At 33.7% G+C, this 15183-nt stretch overlaps 2 protein-coding genes across 2 annotated transcripts; both read left to right on the forward strand.

Annotated features, from left to right (window-relative positions):
• Window positions 1–2371: 2371 nt before the first annotated feature.
• On the forward strand, window positions 2372–4211 carry LOC141721016 (malonyl-coenzyme A:anthocyanin 3-O-glucoside-6''-O-malonyltransferase-like). The gene has a single exon (XM_074523751.1). The coding sequence runs from the start codon at window positions 2511–2513 to the stop codon at window positions 3951–3953; it is 1443 nt and encodes a 480-aa protein (XP_074379852.1). The 5' UTR covers window positions 2372–2510; the 3' UTR covers window positions 3954–4211.
• Window positions 4212–4326: 115 nt separating this feature from the next.
• Window positions 4327–5936, forward strand: LOC141721015 (malonyl-coenzyme A:anthocyanin 3-O-glucoside-6''-O-malonyltransferase-like). The gene has a single exon (XM_074523750.1). The coding sequence runs from the start codon at window positions 4398–4400 to the stop codon at window positions 5850–5852; it is 1455 nt and encodes a 484-aa protein (XP_074379851.1). The 5' UTR covers window positions 4327–4397; the 3' UTR covers window positions 5853–5936.
• Window positions 5937–15183: the final 9247 nt, after the last annotated feature.

Raw genomic sequence — 15183 nt, forward strand, 5'->3', positions numbered from 1 at the left:
AAGTTTCAACTTTTCCTCTAAATAAAATTCTCCTATAGTTTAAGTATGTAATTACTTCCATTGCTCTAGGGCATAAATCTTTATCAAACCACTGAAAAAATGGCAGTCTCCTTCTTCCTACAATTAACAATTTATAAGCATTATTTACAACTGTATGCATATCAAAGGAAAAATAATAAAAAATTACCTTTGGTATGGCACAAGTGTAGAATCGCCTTCCAGGATTTTTTAGAGTCCAATAAACACAAGTTCTAGTTAGTCTCCCACAAAAACACAATTTGTGTTCTTCCTTCTTCACCGACTGCAAAGAGGAAGAACTATCCGCGCTTCTAGTCATGGGGCTTTGATACTTAGATATATGAGCAACAACTATGTTCAAGAAATTGAGCTGATATAGAAGGGATTTTGATTTGTATTTATTCAACTCCAAGAAGCCTAATTTATATACGTATATGCAGCTGTGTATTAAGATGATATAGTCGTCGTTATTTAGCCACATAAAAAGAAGTTACCGTTACATCCATGTTGGCCAAGTCATCGCTGCCACATGTACTCTCCCGTCAAGTCAACGATATTGACTAATGGGGCTATCATTACTCTCAACTAAAATGGTGGCATCAAGTCCTCGATAACTTTAGTGATTTTTTTTGATATGTGACACTCAGTTAATTTACTACTTTGAGATTTAAGTCTTATTTATTATAGTACTAAACCTAAAAGATACTGAGAAAAGAAGGAGCTGAATAGTATAACCTAATAGTAAAGATCTTGGTTCAGGGTTCGATTATAAGCCGAATTTTTTTATACCATATACTTATTTATGAAGAATATAAACCTTAACATAGAGAAAAATAAAATAAATAAAACTTAGGCACATAGCCCGGATGATCTAGAAAAGTAGAAGAAAAAAGCTTATTATTAATAAGAAAGCCAATTAAGGTGTGGTAGCTTAACTTTGTCCAATCTTACACTTTGATGGCCGGAATTTGAAATTGCAATATATTGGCCAAACATTATTTTTGTGTTTGAAGAAGGTGGTTAAGGGTTAGTTCGCTAAAACTAAAATGATTATAGCTATTATTATAATTTGAGAATAGCTGACCACATGTGATTTTGATAATAAGGTAAGTCATACAAGTTATGGTCGATGCAGTTGTTCATCTCATTTACTTGGATCTAACGATATTTTGGTATGGTCAAATAGTATAATACTCTTCTTAGAGCATCTCCAACCATGATAGCTAAAATGGTTAGCCAAATCATGATTATCTAAAATTTTATTGAACCTGTAAAGCCATGCACTCCAGTGGTATTAGCTATAATCATTAGCTATATTCGAAAATATTATTTTATTCCTATTTTTCATTTTTATATATGTATATATATAGACTTTAAGTAATAAAATAAATTTAGTTAATATTTAATTCAATACATGAAAAAATATATAATTGTAATTTAATAATTATTACAACTGAAAATATAATAACATATAAATATAACAAATATCTATATAATAAAAAGTTACTAATATATATTGTATTATATATATATATATATTTTGTTAAAAATAATTAATAAATTTTGTTAATAAGATAACAATATTTTCACGCTTTATATTTTATAAATTAAAAATATTATATATAAAATAATAATTTTAATATTTATGTATTAAATATTATATAAATATATGTATGTATTAATGTGTATGTGTATGTATTAATGTGTAGATTTAGGTTTCAACATGAACTAAATATGATGTGGAGTGCTATTTTTTTTACCTAATATCTATATTTGAGTGATTTTTAGCTAACAAGAGGTCATGGTTGGAGATGCTCTTACATTTCTACGTACATTTCTACTTAGATCAAATTCAATGCTAAAACTAAAATTATTATAGTTATTATTTTAATTTGAGATTAAAAAATACATTGCAATGCTAAAATAGGACTTAAACTTTAATTCTAGTTCTATTTTACAACCAAACATTTCAAATTTAGTGAAGTTCTGTTCCTCTCTCCTAAATTTTAATTTAAAGCAAATCAATTTATATTTTATTTATAGTTATTTATTAATGTGGTAAAAATAATTATAGTTATTTTTAGTCCTCGATTAAAAGGATGTTCTTGAGTAAGACCGAACTGCAGAAAATACTATTTATAAATTTACTTAAATTGCAATATCTTTTTTTTGTTTTGCTAAATAAATTGCATTATCTTTTAATTGTTCATAAATAATAAAAACAAATTCGAAGCAAATTATCAGAGATCAGGGATGCTGGACTAAGAATATGAAGTCGTTTGATTATCTTATACAAGCAAATTGCATGCATACCAGCAATAAGACTTGATTAGTAGTTAGTGCATACCTTATCATTGGACATTCTGTAATCTTTTTGGCAGACAACTTTGTAAAACTAAAGGTAACAGTGATCATAATGCTAAAGTAAAGGATGGGAGACAATTAAACAAAGGATAAGATTATCCCGTCAAATAATTGCATATTTGCATGAAATGGCTTCTAATAGCCACACCATAACGGTGATTGAACACTGCCGAATATCCCCGCCACCTGATACAGTGGCTGAAAACTCTATTCCCCTCACTTTTTTCGACCTTCTGTGGCTAAACCTTAGTCCCTTTAGCCGCGTCCTCTTCTATGACTTCAATGGTACCAGAACAGACTTTGCTCAAGATCTGGTTCCCAAACTTAAAACTTCCCTGTCTCTAGCACTCCAGCACTACTTTCCATTTGCTGGTAACCTGGTAACTCCCACTACTTACAATGATGGGATTTGCATTTCTACCAAGACCACCATCCGTTACTTGGATGGAGACTCGGTTTCACTAACTGTTGCAGAGTGTGATGCAGATTTCATTCGTCTTACAGGGAATCAGTCAAGAGATATTGATGAACTATCGTGTCTTGCTCCTCAACTGTCACCAGGGTTTCAGGAACATTCACTAAATGGAGGATGTGAAGTACAAGTATCTTCAGTTTTAGCTATACAAGTGACATACTTCCCAGGTCAGGGGATCTGTATTGGTTTCACTAATTCCCATGCAGTTGCAGATGGACGCACTATTTTTAATTTCATCCGAGCATGGGGTTTGATTGCTAAAAGTTCTCCCTTGAATCTCAGTGATGATGCATCGTTGTATAATTGTTCAAAATTGTTTAAACTTCCATTTTATGATAGGAGTGTAATCAAAGACCCGGAGGGTAATTTAGCTGCTATTTATATGAGTCAAAAAGAGAAATCTTACTCCCATGTTCCTCCAATTCTAGCTCCCGCTCCAGCTAAGAAGGTTAGAGCCACGCTTGTGCTGGCTCAAACCAACATTGAAGCACTCAAGAAGCTGGTCTCAACAAAACTACCAAGATTACCACATATATCCTCATTAACGGTGACATGTGGGTACATCTGGAGTTGCTTAGCCAAAGTAAGAAATGCAATAGATAGCACAGTGGAGGATGAAGAACAGCATTTGATGCTCGCAGTAGATTGTCGAGCTCGTCTAGATCCACCAGTTCCTGAAACTTACTTCGGGAATTGCATAACGAGCTGTTTAATAACCACAAAAAACTCTCAATTAGTTAGAGAACGAGGAGAAGGATTTATTAGAGCAACTGAGCTGATCGGAGAGTCAATCTACAAGAAGCTGAATGGTGGGATCCTAGTAGGTGCAGAGATGTGGTATGAGGACTTCAAAGTAGTGAAGACCAAATGGAAACGTGAAAGGGTCTTAGGCATTGCTGGATCGCCAAACTTCTACTTCTATGATACAGATTTTGGATGGGGAAGGCCCCGAAAATACGAATTTATTTCACAAAAGCTGTCTATTACAAGGTGCAGAGATGTCATCGCAGATATTGAAGTTGGATTGTGCTTAACAGAGGATGAAATGGTGTCTTTTTCGTCTATATTTTGGGAAGGACTACTGAAACTTTCTTGAAGCTGTGCCTTATTTAACAACATACTCCAGTGGTGAAGGGTATTAGTATCCGGTTGCATATAAATATTCTATAAGCATTGAAATCCATTTTTATTCACTCTTCTCTAGTTGTAAGGCGATATCTGAACTGCAAGTTTGTTACTTTCTTGTGTTTTGAAACCAATTATGGTTGATATATAAACAAATAAAAGCTAATAATTTTATGCGACCTACTCTGAGCGTGGCAGGTGTTAATTTAATATATTTACATAAATACATTAAAATGTATAAAATACCGAAAAAACATCAACCAGCTAGAATAATAATCAAAACCAGGATAATATAGTAAGGATACTAAGATAAGATAATGATGGAATGTGACAAAATGAGAGACTATGAAGCCTTACTTTAGTAGATTGACAAAAAAACAAAGGGGAAGTTAAACCCATCAAATAATTGCTTGAAATGGCTTCTAACACACCCATCTTGAAGGTGATTGGACATTGCCAAGTATCCCCGCCGTCTGGTACGGTGGCTCAAAACTATATGCCCCTCACTTTTTTCGACCTTTTGTGGCTAGACTTCAGTCCCTTTAGCCGCCTGCTCTTCTACCACTTAAATATTTCCTTAACAGACTTCACTCAAATTCATGTTCCTAGTCTTAAAAACTCCCTGTCCTTGGCACTCCAACACTACTTTCCATTGGCCGGTAACCTTTTAATCCCAACTACTTGTGATCATGATAGTGCTTCTGTCGCCAAGCCATCCATCCGTTACTTGGATGGCGACTCGGTTTCATTTACAGTTGCTGAGTACGATGCAGATTTTATTCGTCTTACAGGGAATCAATCACGAGATTTTAATGATCTATCATGTCTTGCTCCTCAGCTGCCGCCAGCAATTAAGGAACGATTGCTTGATGATGGGTGTGAAGTGCAAGTTTCTCCGGTCTTGGCTATACAAGTAACATGTTGTCCAGGCCAGGGGATATGCATTGGATTCACCAGTTCCCACGCTGTTGCGGATGGAAGTACTATATTTAATTTTATCCGAGCATGGGGTTTAATTTCTAAAAGTACCATGAATATCAGTGATGATGCACCGTCAATGATGTTGAAAAATTCGCAATTGTTCAGCCTCCCATTTTATGATAGAAGTGTAATCGAAGATCCTAAGAATTTAGCTGGTACTTATTTAAGTCAAATGGGAGAAAATTATTCTTCCCAAACTTCGCCAACACTGGCTCCTCCTCCAGCTCCAGCTAAGAAAGTTCGAGCTACGTTTGTGCTGAATCAAAGTGACATTGAAGCACTAAAGAAGCTGGTCTCCACCAAACTACCAAGACTATCACATATATCATCATTTACGGTAGCTTGTGGGTACACGTGGAGTTGCTTAGCAAAGACACAGAAGGCAATTGATAGCAACGAGGAGGATGAAGAAGAGCATTTAATAGTTGCAGTCAACTGTCGAGCTCGCCTGGATCCACCAGTTTCAGAAACTTATTTTGGAAATTGCTTGACTATATGTTTTATAACCACAAAAAACTCTGAACTAATAGGAGAAGAAAATGAAGGATTGATTAAAGCAGCTGAATTGATTGGGCAGTCGATTCACAAGAAGATGAATGAAGATGGAATCTTGAAAGGCGCAGAGATGTGGTATGAGGAATTCAAAGAAGTGAAGACGAAATGGAAGCGGGAACGGATCACAGGAATTGCTGGATCACCAAAGTTCTATTTCTATAATATAGATTTTGGATGGGGAAATCCCAAAAAATATGAATTTGTTTCAGAAAAATTGTCTATTTCAGGTTGTAAAGATGCCCAAGGAGATATAGAATTTGGGCTATGCTTAACAGAGAATGAGATGATGGGTTTTTCAGCTATCTTTGGGGAAGGGCTACACAATCTTGATTAACCATAGATCTTTGTAATGATGTACCCTTGTTTGTTTTCTTGTTATAATCAAGAAGCTACAATTTTGAAGTACATTAGTACTATATGATTGTGCGGCAAAGGTTCCATAAGTTCTGAAACCTACTTCAACTTTACATTGTTTGATGATTTTGAATATGATATGGCCAATCCAAAATTCTCCTCTAACTCTTTGTCTTTTTACTCTATTAGAAGACAGGAGCGTGAGATGGGACAAATCCCTGATATTTCTGTGCCTGCAGCGTCCGCCTCCTAGGTTGTTAACAACAGTGTTTTTACTGCTAATTAAGCAATCTACACTCCTCTTGCCTATCAGCATCTCAACTTCTTGGTGTCTGATATAGAAAAGAAATTTACTGACATTATTCAGGGACACAAAATGTGTTACTAGTACATAAACAGGGATGCCAAATATAAAATAAGCTTAAAGTAGCAACAAGTTTCTATTGAAGGCCAAAAACTACATTTACTTTCGGGCAAACAAAGCTTCTAACTACACGAATAAGATTCAATGACGTTCCTTGTAAAGAAGAGGAGCTACATACGGCTTCTTTATTTTGGTATACAGATGTCCCAGGTTCAAGTGGAAATACTCAAACTGTTACATATAATGAAGAAAAAGATGATGAAGGTGTGACATCACGGAATGCCAAAACAGCAAATGCAGTCACACTACACCACACCAGCAACCATACCAGTAGCTCTAGCAGAGTTAGTTACATACAAATGACAGCTGGTGTCAGGACCACATCCTCTCTGTTAGACAAAAACTCTGTATATAGTCTTTCTTAGATAGATTAGTGAGTAAGTAACAAAAATGTATCCAGAGAATCATGATATCTCTCTCTCTGATCTTACTCTCTCTCTGATCTCTCTCAATATCTTTCTCTAGTTAGCTTCAGCTATTCATAGATATTATTGAGAAAGTAGATGTAATGAAAGATTGTAATTCAGTTTCCGCATTCTTCTAATGAAAAGTAGATCAGCTCTTTTTAGTTTCTTGAATTGTAACATGGTATCAGAGCATCCAGGCACGATTCTGAGTTTCTGAATTTCGGATTGAGGCGTCGTTATAATCATCGATCAGTTCTTCGTGTTCTTCAAGGTTCTTGAGGTAAAATTCAAGTTCTACTTACTTAATCTGATATTGATTAGTCTTGAGCAACAATTGTTGTTTCGATTTACAGTTTCTTGATTCACGATTAATGATGGAAATCGTCTTCAAAATTGATACTCTTCGGTAATTTCACTCATTTCATTGAGCATCAGTCTCTGTTTCACTCATCGAATCTGCTAGTTTTGTTTCGGTCATGATTGCTGATCATTGATTATTCCTCGATTCAAGTCTATTTCAGTCATCTTATCAATTCAATTGATATTTCTTTGATATTACTTCTCTAAAATGGCTAGTACTAGTAACAATAACAATGTCATTCCAACTGTTGATCCGTCACAAGATCCAACTTCTCCATATTATGTACATCCGTCGGATAATCCTAGAATGAAGCTTGTATCATTAAAATTTGATGGAAATAGTTATGCTGATTGGAAAAGGTCGTTATTACTGAGCCTAACAGCAAAGAATAAAATTGGAATTGTGGATGGTTCCATTGTTAAGCCACCTCTAGATGATGCTACATACAAAGCCTGGGATCGATGTAACAGTATGATGATTTCTTGGATATTAGGAGTTCTAGATCAGGATATTGCTAGGAGTGTGTTGTATTATACCACTGCTAGAGACATTTGGGTGAATTTAGAAGAGAGATTTGGTCAGGCTTCTGAAACTACACTTTATGAGATCAAGCAGTCTTTGAATGAAATTAAGCAAGGAAATGATAACATCTCTGGTTTTTACACAAAGATGAAGATGTTGTGGGATCAATTGTATTCAGTAGATAGTGTACCAGTTTGTAACTGTACAAACTGTAACTGTGGTTTGACTACTAAGCTGATGAAATCTAAGGAAGATGGAAGAGTAATTAATTTTTTGATGAAGCTGAATGAAGGTTATGAGATGTTGAGAGGAAGTATACTGATCATGAGTCCTTTACCAAGCATATCACATGTTTACAGATTGATTGTGCAAGAGGAAAATCATAAAAAGATATATCAAGGATCACAGGGGAATCCTGAACAGCCAATGGCATTTGCTGCAAACAGAAGGTTCACACAGGATAGGTTCAAACAACAATTCTCTAGACAATCTCAAGGTTCTGATCCAAGAAACAGAACCAGTTCATTTTATTGTGAACATTGCAAAATGCCAGGACACACTGTGCAAAGGTGTTATAAGATCCATGGTTACCCTTCTAATTTCAGAAATGATAAAAGAGCAGCTACTGTGCAATATGAAGAAAATTCTGGAAATAATGCTGAACTGCAATCATCAGACAAGAATGCTATGTTTACTGCAGATCAATATCAGCAGTTGTTGAAATTACTTGGTAAAGAAAAACTTACTGAGAATGATGTTCATGGTGATAATCTACAGGGCTCCAAGTCTGCACATGTTGCAGGTAAATTTTGTCTCACCTCTGTAAATGGCACTCATTGGATTGTTGATAGTGGAGCTACAGATCATATGTGCTCAGATTTATCATTTTTTATTCATGTTAATGAATTGAAAGGAAGCAACAATTTAATCACTATTCCTAATGGAAAACAGTCTCAGGTTACACACATTGGTACAGTTAAGATAAATGAAGACATAGTTCTTCATGATGTACTTTATGTACCTGATTTTAAGTTCAACTTAGTGTCTATACCAAAGATTTGCAAGGATGCTAATTGTTCAGTGGTGTTTACTAATAATGGTTGTTTTCTTCAGAGCCATTCAATGAATCCACTTGCTCTTGGTGAACTAAGAGATGGTCTGTACTACTTGGACAATAAAGAATCCCCAAGAGTACAGGTTACATCTGAAGCTTCTGTAAATAATGTTGTTTTTTCTTCTGTACATACTGTAAATACAAAACTATGGCATCTAAGGATGGGTCATATGCCTGTTCATCTGTTGAAACATATTAAAACACTGGGATGTGGTGTTCTGTGTACACTTGATTGCATCTGTCAAATATGTCCTCGGGCAAAACAAACTAGAAACTCATTTCAACATAGTGTGACAAAGACAACACAAGCTTTTGAGTTGGTTCACATAGACACTTGGGGACCTTACAAAGTGTCTACTTATAATGGATTTAGGTTCTTTCTAACTGTGGTTGATGATTATACAAGGATGACTTGGGTTTTTTTGATGAAGCAAAAATCAGAAGCTGCAGGGTTATTAGAAACTTTTGCCAATCATGTACATAACCAGTTTCATAAGGATATCAAGATCATCAGGAGTGATAATGCACCTGAGTTTTGCGAAGGACAAATGAAAGAGTTTTATAGAACCAGAGGCATACTACATCAGAGAAGCTGTGTCAATTCTCCACAACAGAATGGAACAGTGGAGAGAAAACACAGACATATTTTGGAAACCTCCAGATCTTTATTCTTCCAATCTGGTCTACCTATTGAGTAATGGGGAGAGTGTGTTCTATCAGCTGTTCATTTGATTAACAGAATGCCTTCACAAGCATTAGAGTTTTTGAGTCCATATGAGAAATTACATGATGAGCCACCAGAATTGTCTTATATAAAGGTGTTTGGTTGTTTGTGCTTTGTTAGCACATCTTCTGTTAATAGAGGGAAGTTTGATTCTAGAGCAAATCAGTGCACATTCATTGGTTATCCTGCAGGACACAAAGGGTACAAGGTGCTTGATATGCAAACAAAACAAATTATAATATCCAGAGATGTGGTGTTTCATGAACAACACTTCCCTTTTCATCTTAAGAAAAACAATCTTGCCCCTTCTCCTTTTTTCTTGCCCACATTTACTCCAGAAAGTTCATTTCTCAATATGGATTTACCTGATGTTTTTCAATATGAAGCCACCTACTCAACTTCACATCCTATGATTCCACAAACAGAGTCTACAAATCAATACTCTAATGATACATTTTTGGATAATTCTGGTACTTCTACTTCTGCTGAACAAGAAGAGACAAGTTTAAGAAGAAGTTCTAAAAGCATTAAGAAACCATCTGCACTTCAAGATTTCGTTTGTGGTACTGCTCAGACTGATATAATTTCATCACATTGGTGTAATCTTGTTCTTTATTCTCACTTGCCAGCATCTTTCAAAGCCTTAGTTTCTCAAACTGTCATTGATGTAGAACCCACTACATATGCACATGCCTGTAAAGATCCCAGGTGGGTAGAAGCTATGAACAAGGAACTACAAGCTTTACATTTAAACAACACCTGGACTTTGGTAGATCTTCCTGCTGGGAAGAAACCTATAGGCAACAAATGGGTTTATAAGATCAAATTAAGGGCAGATGGTAGTGTGGAAAGGTTCAAAGCAAGACTTGTAGCCAAAGGATACAATCAGAAATGGGGCATCGATTTTGAAGAAACATTTTCTCCAGTCGTTAAAATGACTACTGTTAGATGCATCATTGCAGTTGCAGCTCACAAGAATTGGACAATACATCAACTGGATGTTAATAATGCTTTCTTACATGGAGATTTGGTCGAGGAAGTTTACATGTTAGTACCGGAGGGTCTTTCTAATCCATATAATAAGGTTTGTCGGTTACTTAAATCATTGTATGGCTTACGGCAGGCATCTAGACAGTGGTTTGCAAAACTTGTTGGAGAGCTTCTCAAGAAAGGTTTTGTCCAGTCCAAAAATGATTACTCTCTTTTTATCAGAAATGCTAATGAGCAGATCATTATTGCGGCAGTTTATGTTGATGACATTATTCTTACCGGCAATGATCATAAAGGTATTAGTGATCTTAAAGCTCATTTGGATGTCACCTTTAGCATCAAGGATCTAGGAAAATTAAGTTTTTTCTTAGGTATAGAGGTGGGATATGTCAGTTCAGGTATCACACTAACTCAAAAGAAATTCACAATGGAGTTACTCAAGGAAGCTGGAATTATAAATTGTTCATCTAAAGTTACACCACTTCCATTGAATTTGAAACTAAGTGCTGATGATGGAGACCTTTATGCAGATCCTAGCAATTACAGGTGTCTGGTAGGAAAATTAAATTTTCTCACACATACAAGACCAGACTTATCATACACTGTACAACATTTGAGTCAGTATTTACATAGTCCTAGAGTCCCTCATTATAGGGCTCTTTTACATGTCCTTCATTATGTAGCATCAACATCTGGACAAGGAATCTTGCTGACAGGAGGGGAGCAATTAACCTTGCAGGCCTATTCTGACTCTGATTGGGGAGCATGTCTTGATACTAGAAGATCCATATCAGGTTACATCTTGCTGTTAGGAAAGTCTCCAGTAAGCTGGAAATCTAAGAAACAAAGTATTGTCTCTAGAAGTTCTTCGGAAGCCGAGTACAGATCAATGTTTTCTGCAGCCTCAGAAATTACTTGGATGGTAAGAGTACTTGCTGAATTAGGTGTGACAAATCTGAAACCTGTCATATTACATTGTGACAATCAGAGTGCAATTCATATTGCAAAGAATCCCGTTCATCATGAACGTACAAAGCACATTGAGATTGATGTGCACTTCACCAGGGATAAAGTACTAGAAGGCTTGCTTCAACTCAACTATGTACCTACAAATGCTCAGCTTGCTGACATCTTTACTAAGGTCCTTCCTTCCGGACAGTTTCAGACATTGATTTTCAAACTTGGCATGACAAATTGCCATTCCAGTTTGCGGGGGGCTGTTACATATAATGAAGAAAAAGATGATGAAGGTGTGACATCACGGAATGCCAAAACAGCAAATGCAGTCACACTACACCAGCAACCATACCAGTAGCTCTAGCAGAGTTAATTACATACACATGACAGCTGGTGTCAGGACCACATCCTCACTGTTAGACAAAAACTCTGTATATAGTCTTTCTTAGATAGATTAGTGAGTAAGTAACAAAAATGTATCCAGAGAATCATGATATCTCTCTCTCTGATCTTACTCTCTCTCTCTGATCTCTCTCAATATCTTTCTCTAGTTAGCTTCGGCTATTCATAGATATTATTGAGAAAGTAGATGTAATGAAAGATTGTAATTCAGTTTCCGCATTATTCTAATGAAAAGTAGATCAACTCTTTTTAGTTTCTTGAATTGTAACACAAACATACCTAGTATATAGAGAGCCAATGGAGCAACTAGAAGCATCAATTAGCTGTTATGCTGGTAATCTAATAATCATCTTGAATCACTCGGTAGCAGTTGCATCAACTACAATGGCTGTGACAAACACTATCAAGGGGGCTACTGTGCTCGAACATTGCAGAATGATACCACTGCCTGATGCCATAGCCGAAAATCCACACCCCCTCCCTGTTTCGGCCTAATGTGGCTATATTACCATGATACTATCCCCCCTGCCATGTTCTCTCCTACGACTTCCCACAAATCAAAACCTACTTCACCCAAACTATAAATCCCCTTCTCGAAGAATCATTATCAATTATTCTTAAAATCTACCATCTATTTCTTATTTTTAAGCTAACTTCACGCACTAGTCTCCTTAAGCTGGTAATGTAATAACCTCCTAAATAATCAGAACCAGAAATCCTCAAACTTGTTACTGGGGCCATTCTTCTGTCTCACTAGCAATCCTCAAGTGAAATTATTTCCAAGCCATTGGATATGTGTTGTATTCACAAATTCTCACGTTGTTCTTGGATCTGTGTTGGATGCCCATGAATCTCTATGTCATTTTGTCCATAGTGTCCGGATTTTATGTTTAATTTAATTTTTACCAAAATAATATTGACACAAACAACATTATTGCCATAGCTGACAGTCGGCATTTCCAAGGGTATTAGCTATATTTATTAGTTAAAATAATATAAAATAGATATTATGTAAAATTTGTTGAGTCAATAAGTAATTATATGTATTAGCTAAAATGATTAGTTATATTTGAAAAAAGTTTTAGTATTATTTTCAAATTTCAACAATTATATTAAATATTTGTTTTTAATATATATAGTTGTGAAGAAATTATTAATAATAAACTAATTAAATTTTTAGAAAAAGACAAGTGAAACTAAAATATCAAATTAATTAAAACATATTTAAGGATATTATTCTTATAATATAAACATCAGAAGAATTATTTAAAAATATTATATTTATATATTATAAAATATTTAACTAATTTTGTTATTATATTAGTTATTTAATAATTTCAAAATTATAAAATATATATTAAAATTATTATATAATTATTTAATGAAATTTGGTTAACAATGAAAAATTTACGGTTTTTCATAAAATAATTTTACATTTCACATTACATAAAATTAAAATAATGTATATGCATGAGTATATACATATAAATAACGTAGGTTAAAGCCGGAGAAATAAAGCTGGAGATAGAGTTTTTTAAGAGAGAAATGACGTGGAGTGAATTAGATGGTGTTTTAATCAACAAATAAATCTATCGGCATCTAAAAATATTCCTGTCTTTGTTGGAATTGTATTTTTTTTACATATCATTTATAATTTTTTTTGACACACTTTTCAATACTCCTTTAAAGTATAATTCCATAATATATTTTTGAATTTTTTTTTTGAATAAAAGTTTTATGTTTAAACTTTTATTCAAAAAAAATTTAAAAAAAATATATTATGAAGCTATACCTTATCGAAACCTCAAAATGCGTGCAAATAGTGCACGTATAGAACCGGGACGGAGCCGTAAAGATTTGTGCTGTACTGGTGTTACCTATAATCATTAGCTATATTCAAAATATTTTTTTAATTAATTTTAAACATACAATTAAAATAAATTTAAGTTAGTTTTAATGAAAATAAAACATGTATTTAATAAATAAAGATATTCAATAAAAATATTTTTATATCTTTATATTTATGTAAATATTTTAAGTAAATATTATAAATAAAAAATATATTACAATTATAAATATGTAACATATTTAAAAATAGAAAAAATAAAATTAACAAACATTACTTATATAAATTCAAAAATATATAATTAAAACATAATTTATTATATCAAATTTGAAGTAATATGTTATATTTTTAAAAAATAACAAGAGCACAGTATATTAGGTTTACAAGAAATTTTAAGTATGACAATGAAGTGGATTATTTTAGATGAATAAGAGCGTGCCCTTTTTAAGTAATCTAAAATTATACCTAATATGAACAATATTTATATATTAGATATATTTCATTGACACAAGTGGCGGATGCAAGATTTTGAGTATGGTCATTGTTCAAGAAATCGCCGATCCAGCCGATAAATCGGCTCAAGGCAACCCTCCGATCTAATAATACAAAAACGACAGGAAAATTGTTTTATGAGATATTGGTTTAAATCGGGTCATAATTGGGTCAAATCAGAAGAATCGGGTTGCTAAGACACTTCTCTCTCCGACTCTCCCACAATTAGATTTTCTAGTTCTAGGTTTTCTTGTTAGTTTGTTGAACTAAAAACATACATATATGTGTTTATATTTTGTATCAAAAAGAAAGTCTTAAAAGCTTTGCTATGGGACAGAGATATAGTTTTTACTTAGCACAAAACAAATGATAAAAAAGAAGCCTCGAATGATTATAACAAGAAAGCAAAGGATTAGAGGTCTAGTAAATTGCGAGAAGAAGATGTAAAAGTGTAAGTCATGGTTCATCCATGTTTATGTGTAAAATATCTGATGTACCCCATTTAAGAAGAACACTAATGTTTTTGTTTTTTTGGTGAAACTTAAGTTATTTTAGTCATGTATATATATCTTAAGAATGATTGAGTTGGTAACTTGTCCATATAAATATATTAATATATTAATATATATTTATTAATATTAATTTACTTCCGATTTTTCTACCGATTAATCCTTTCAATTAATCCCCGATTCACCGATTAATCTTTACAAGGTCATGTCCCCGCTATTTCCCGATTACCGATTTCTGCAAGACTGAGTATGGTATATCAAAAAATATTGTTTAATATAACATTAGAAAATTAACTTATTCAAGAGACATTAATGGGATGCTTTCGACCTTGTGTCTGTTATATAAAATTAATTTTTTAAATAAAAATCTAGGCAACAATTAACGACATGACTAACAAGAAAATAAAAACTTGATACGATAAAAATTATGAAAAAATGAGTTTAAATGAAACATTCACTTTTATAGTTGATACAACACCTAATGATGAAATTAATAAATAAACCAAAATATAATATATTCAAATTCGACAATATTTTCTTATGATATATTAAAAGGATTTGTC

This window comes from Apium graveolens, chromosome 4 (genome assembly GCF_009905375.1).
Source record: "Apium graveolens cultivar Ventura chromosome 4, ASM990537v1, whole genome shotgun sequence".
In the NCBI taxonomy this organism is placed as follows: Eukaryota; Viridiplantae; Streptophyta; class Magnoliopsida; order Apiales; family Apiaceae; genus Apium; species Apium graveolens.

What these genes read in the sequence shown, in the direction of transcription:
- LOC141721015 (XM_074523750.1), top strand. Translation starts at nt 4,398, where the DNA reads ATGGCTTCTAACACACCCATCTTGAAGGTGATTGGACATTGCCAAGTA.
- LOC141721016 (XM_074523751.1), top strand. Translation starts at nt 2,511, where the DNA reads ATGGCTTCTAATAGCCACACCATAACGGTGATTGAACACTGCCGAATA.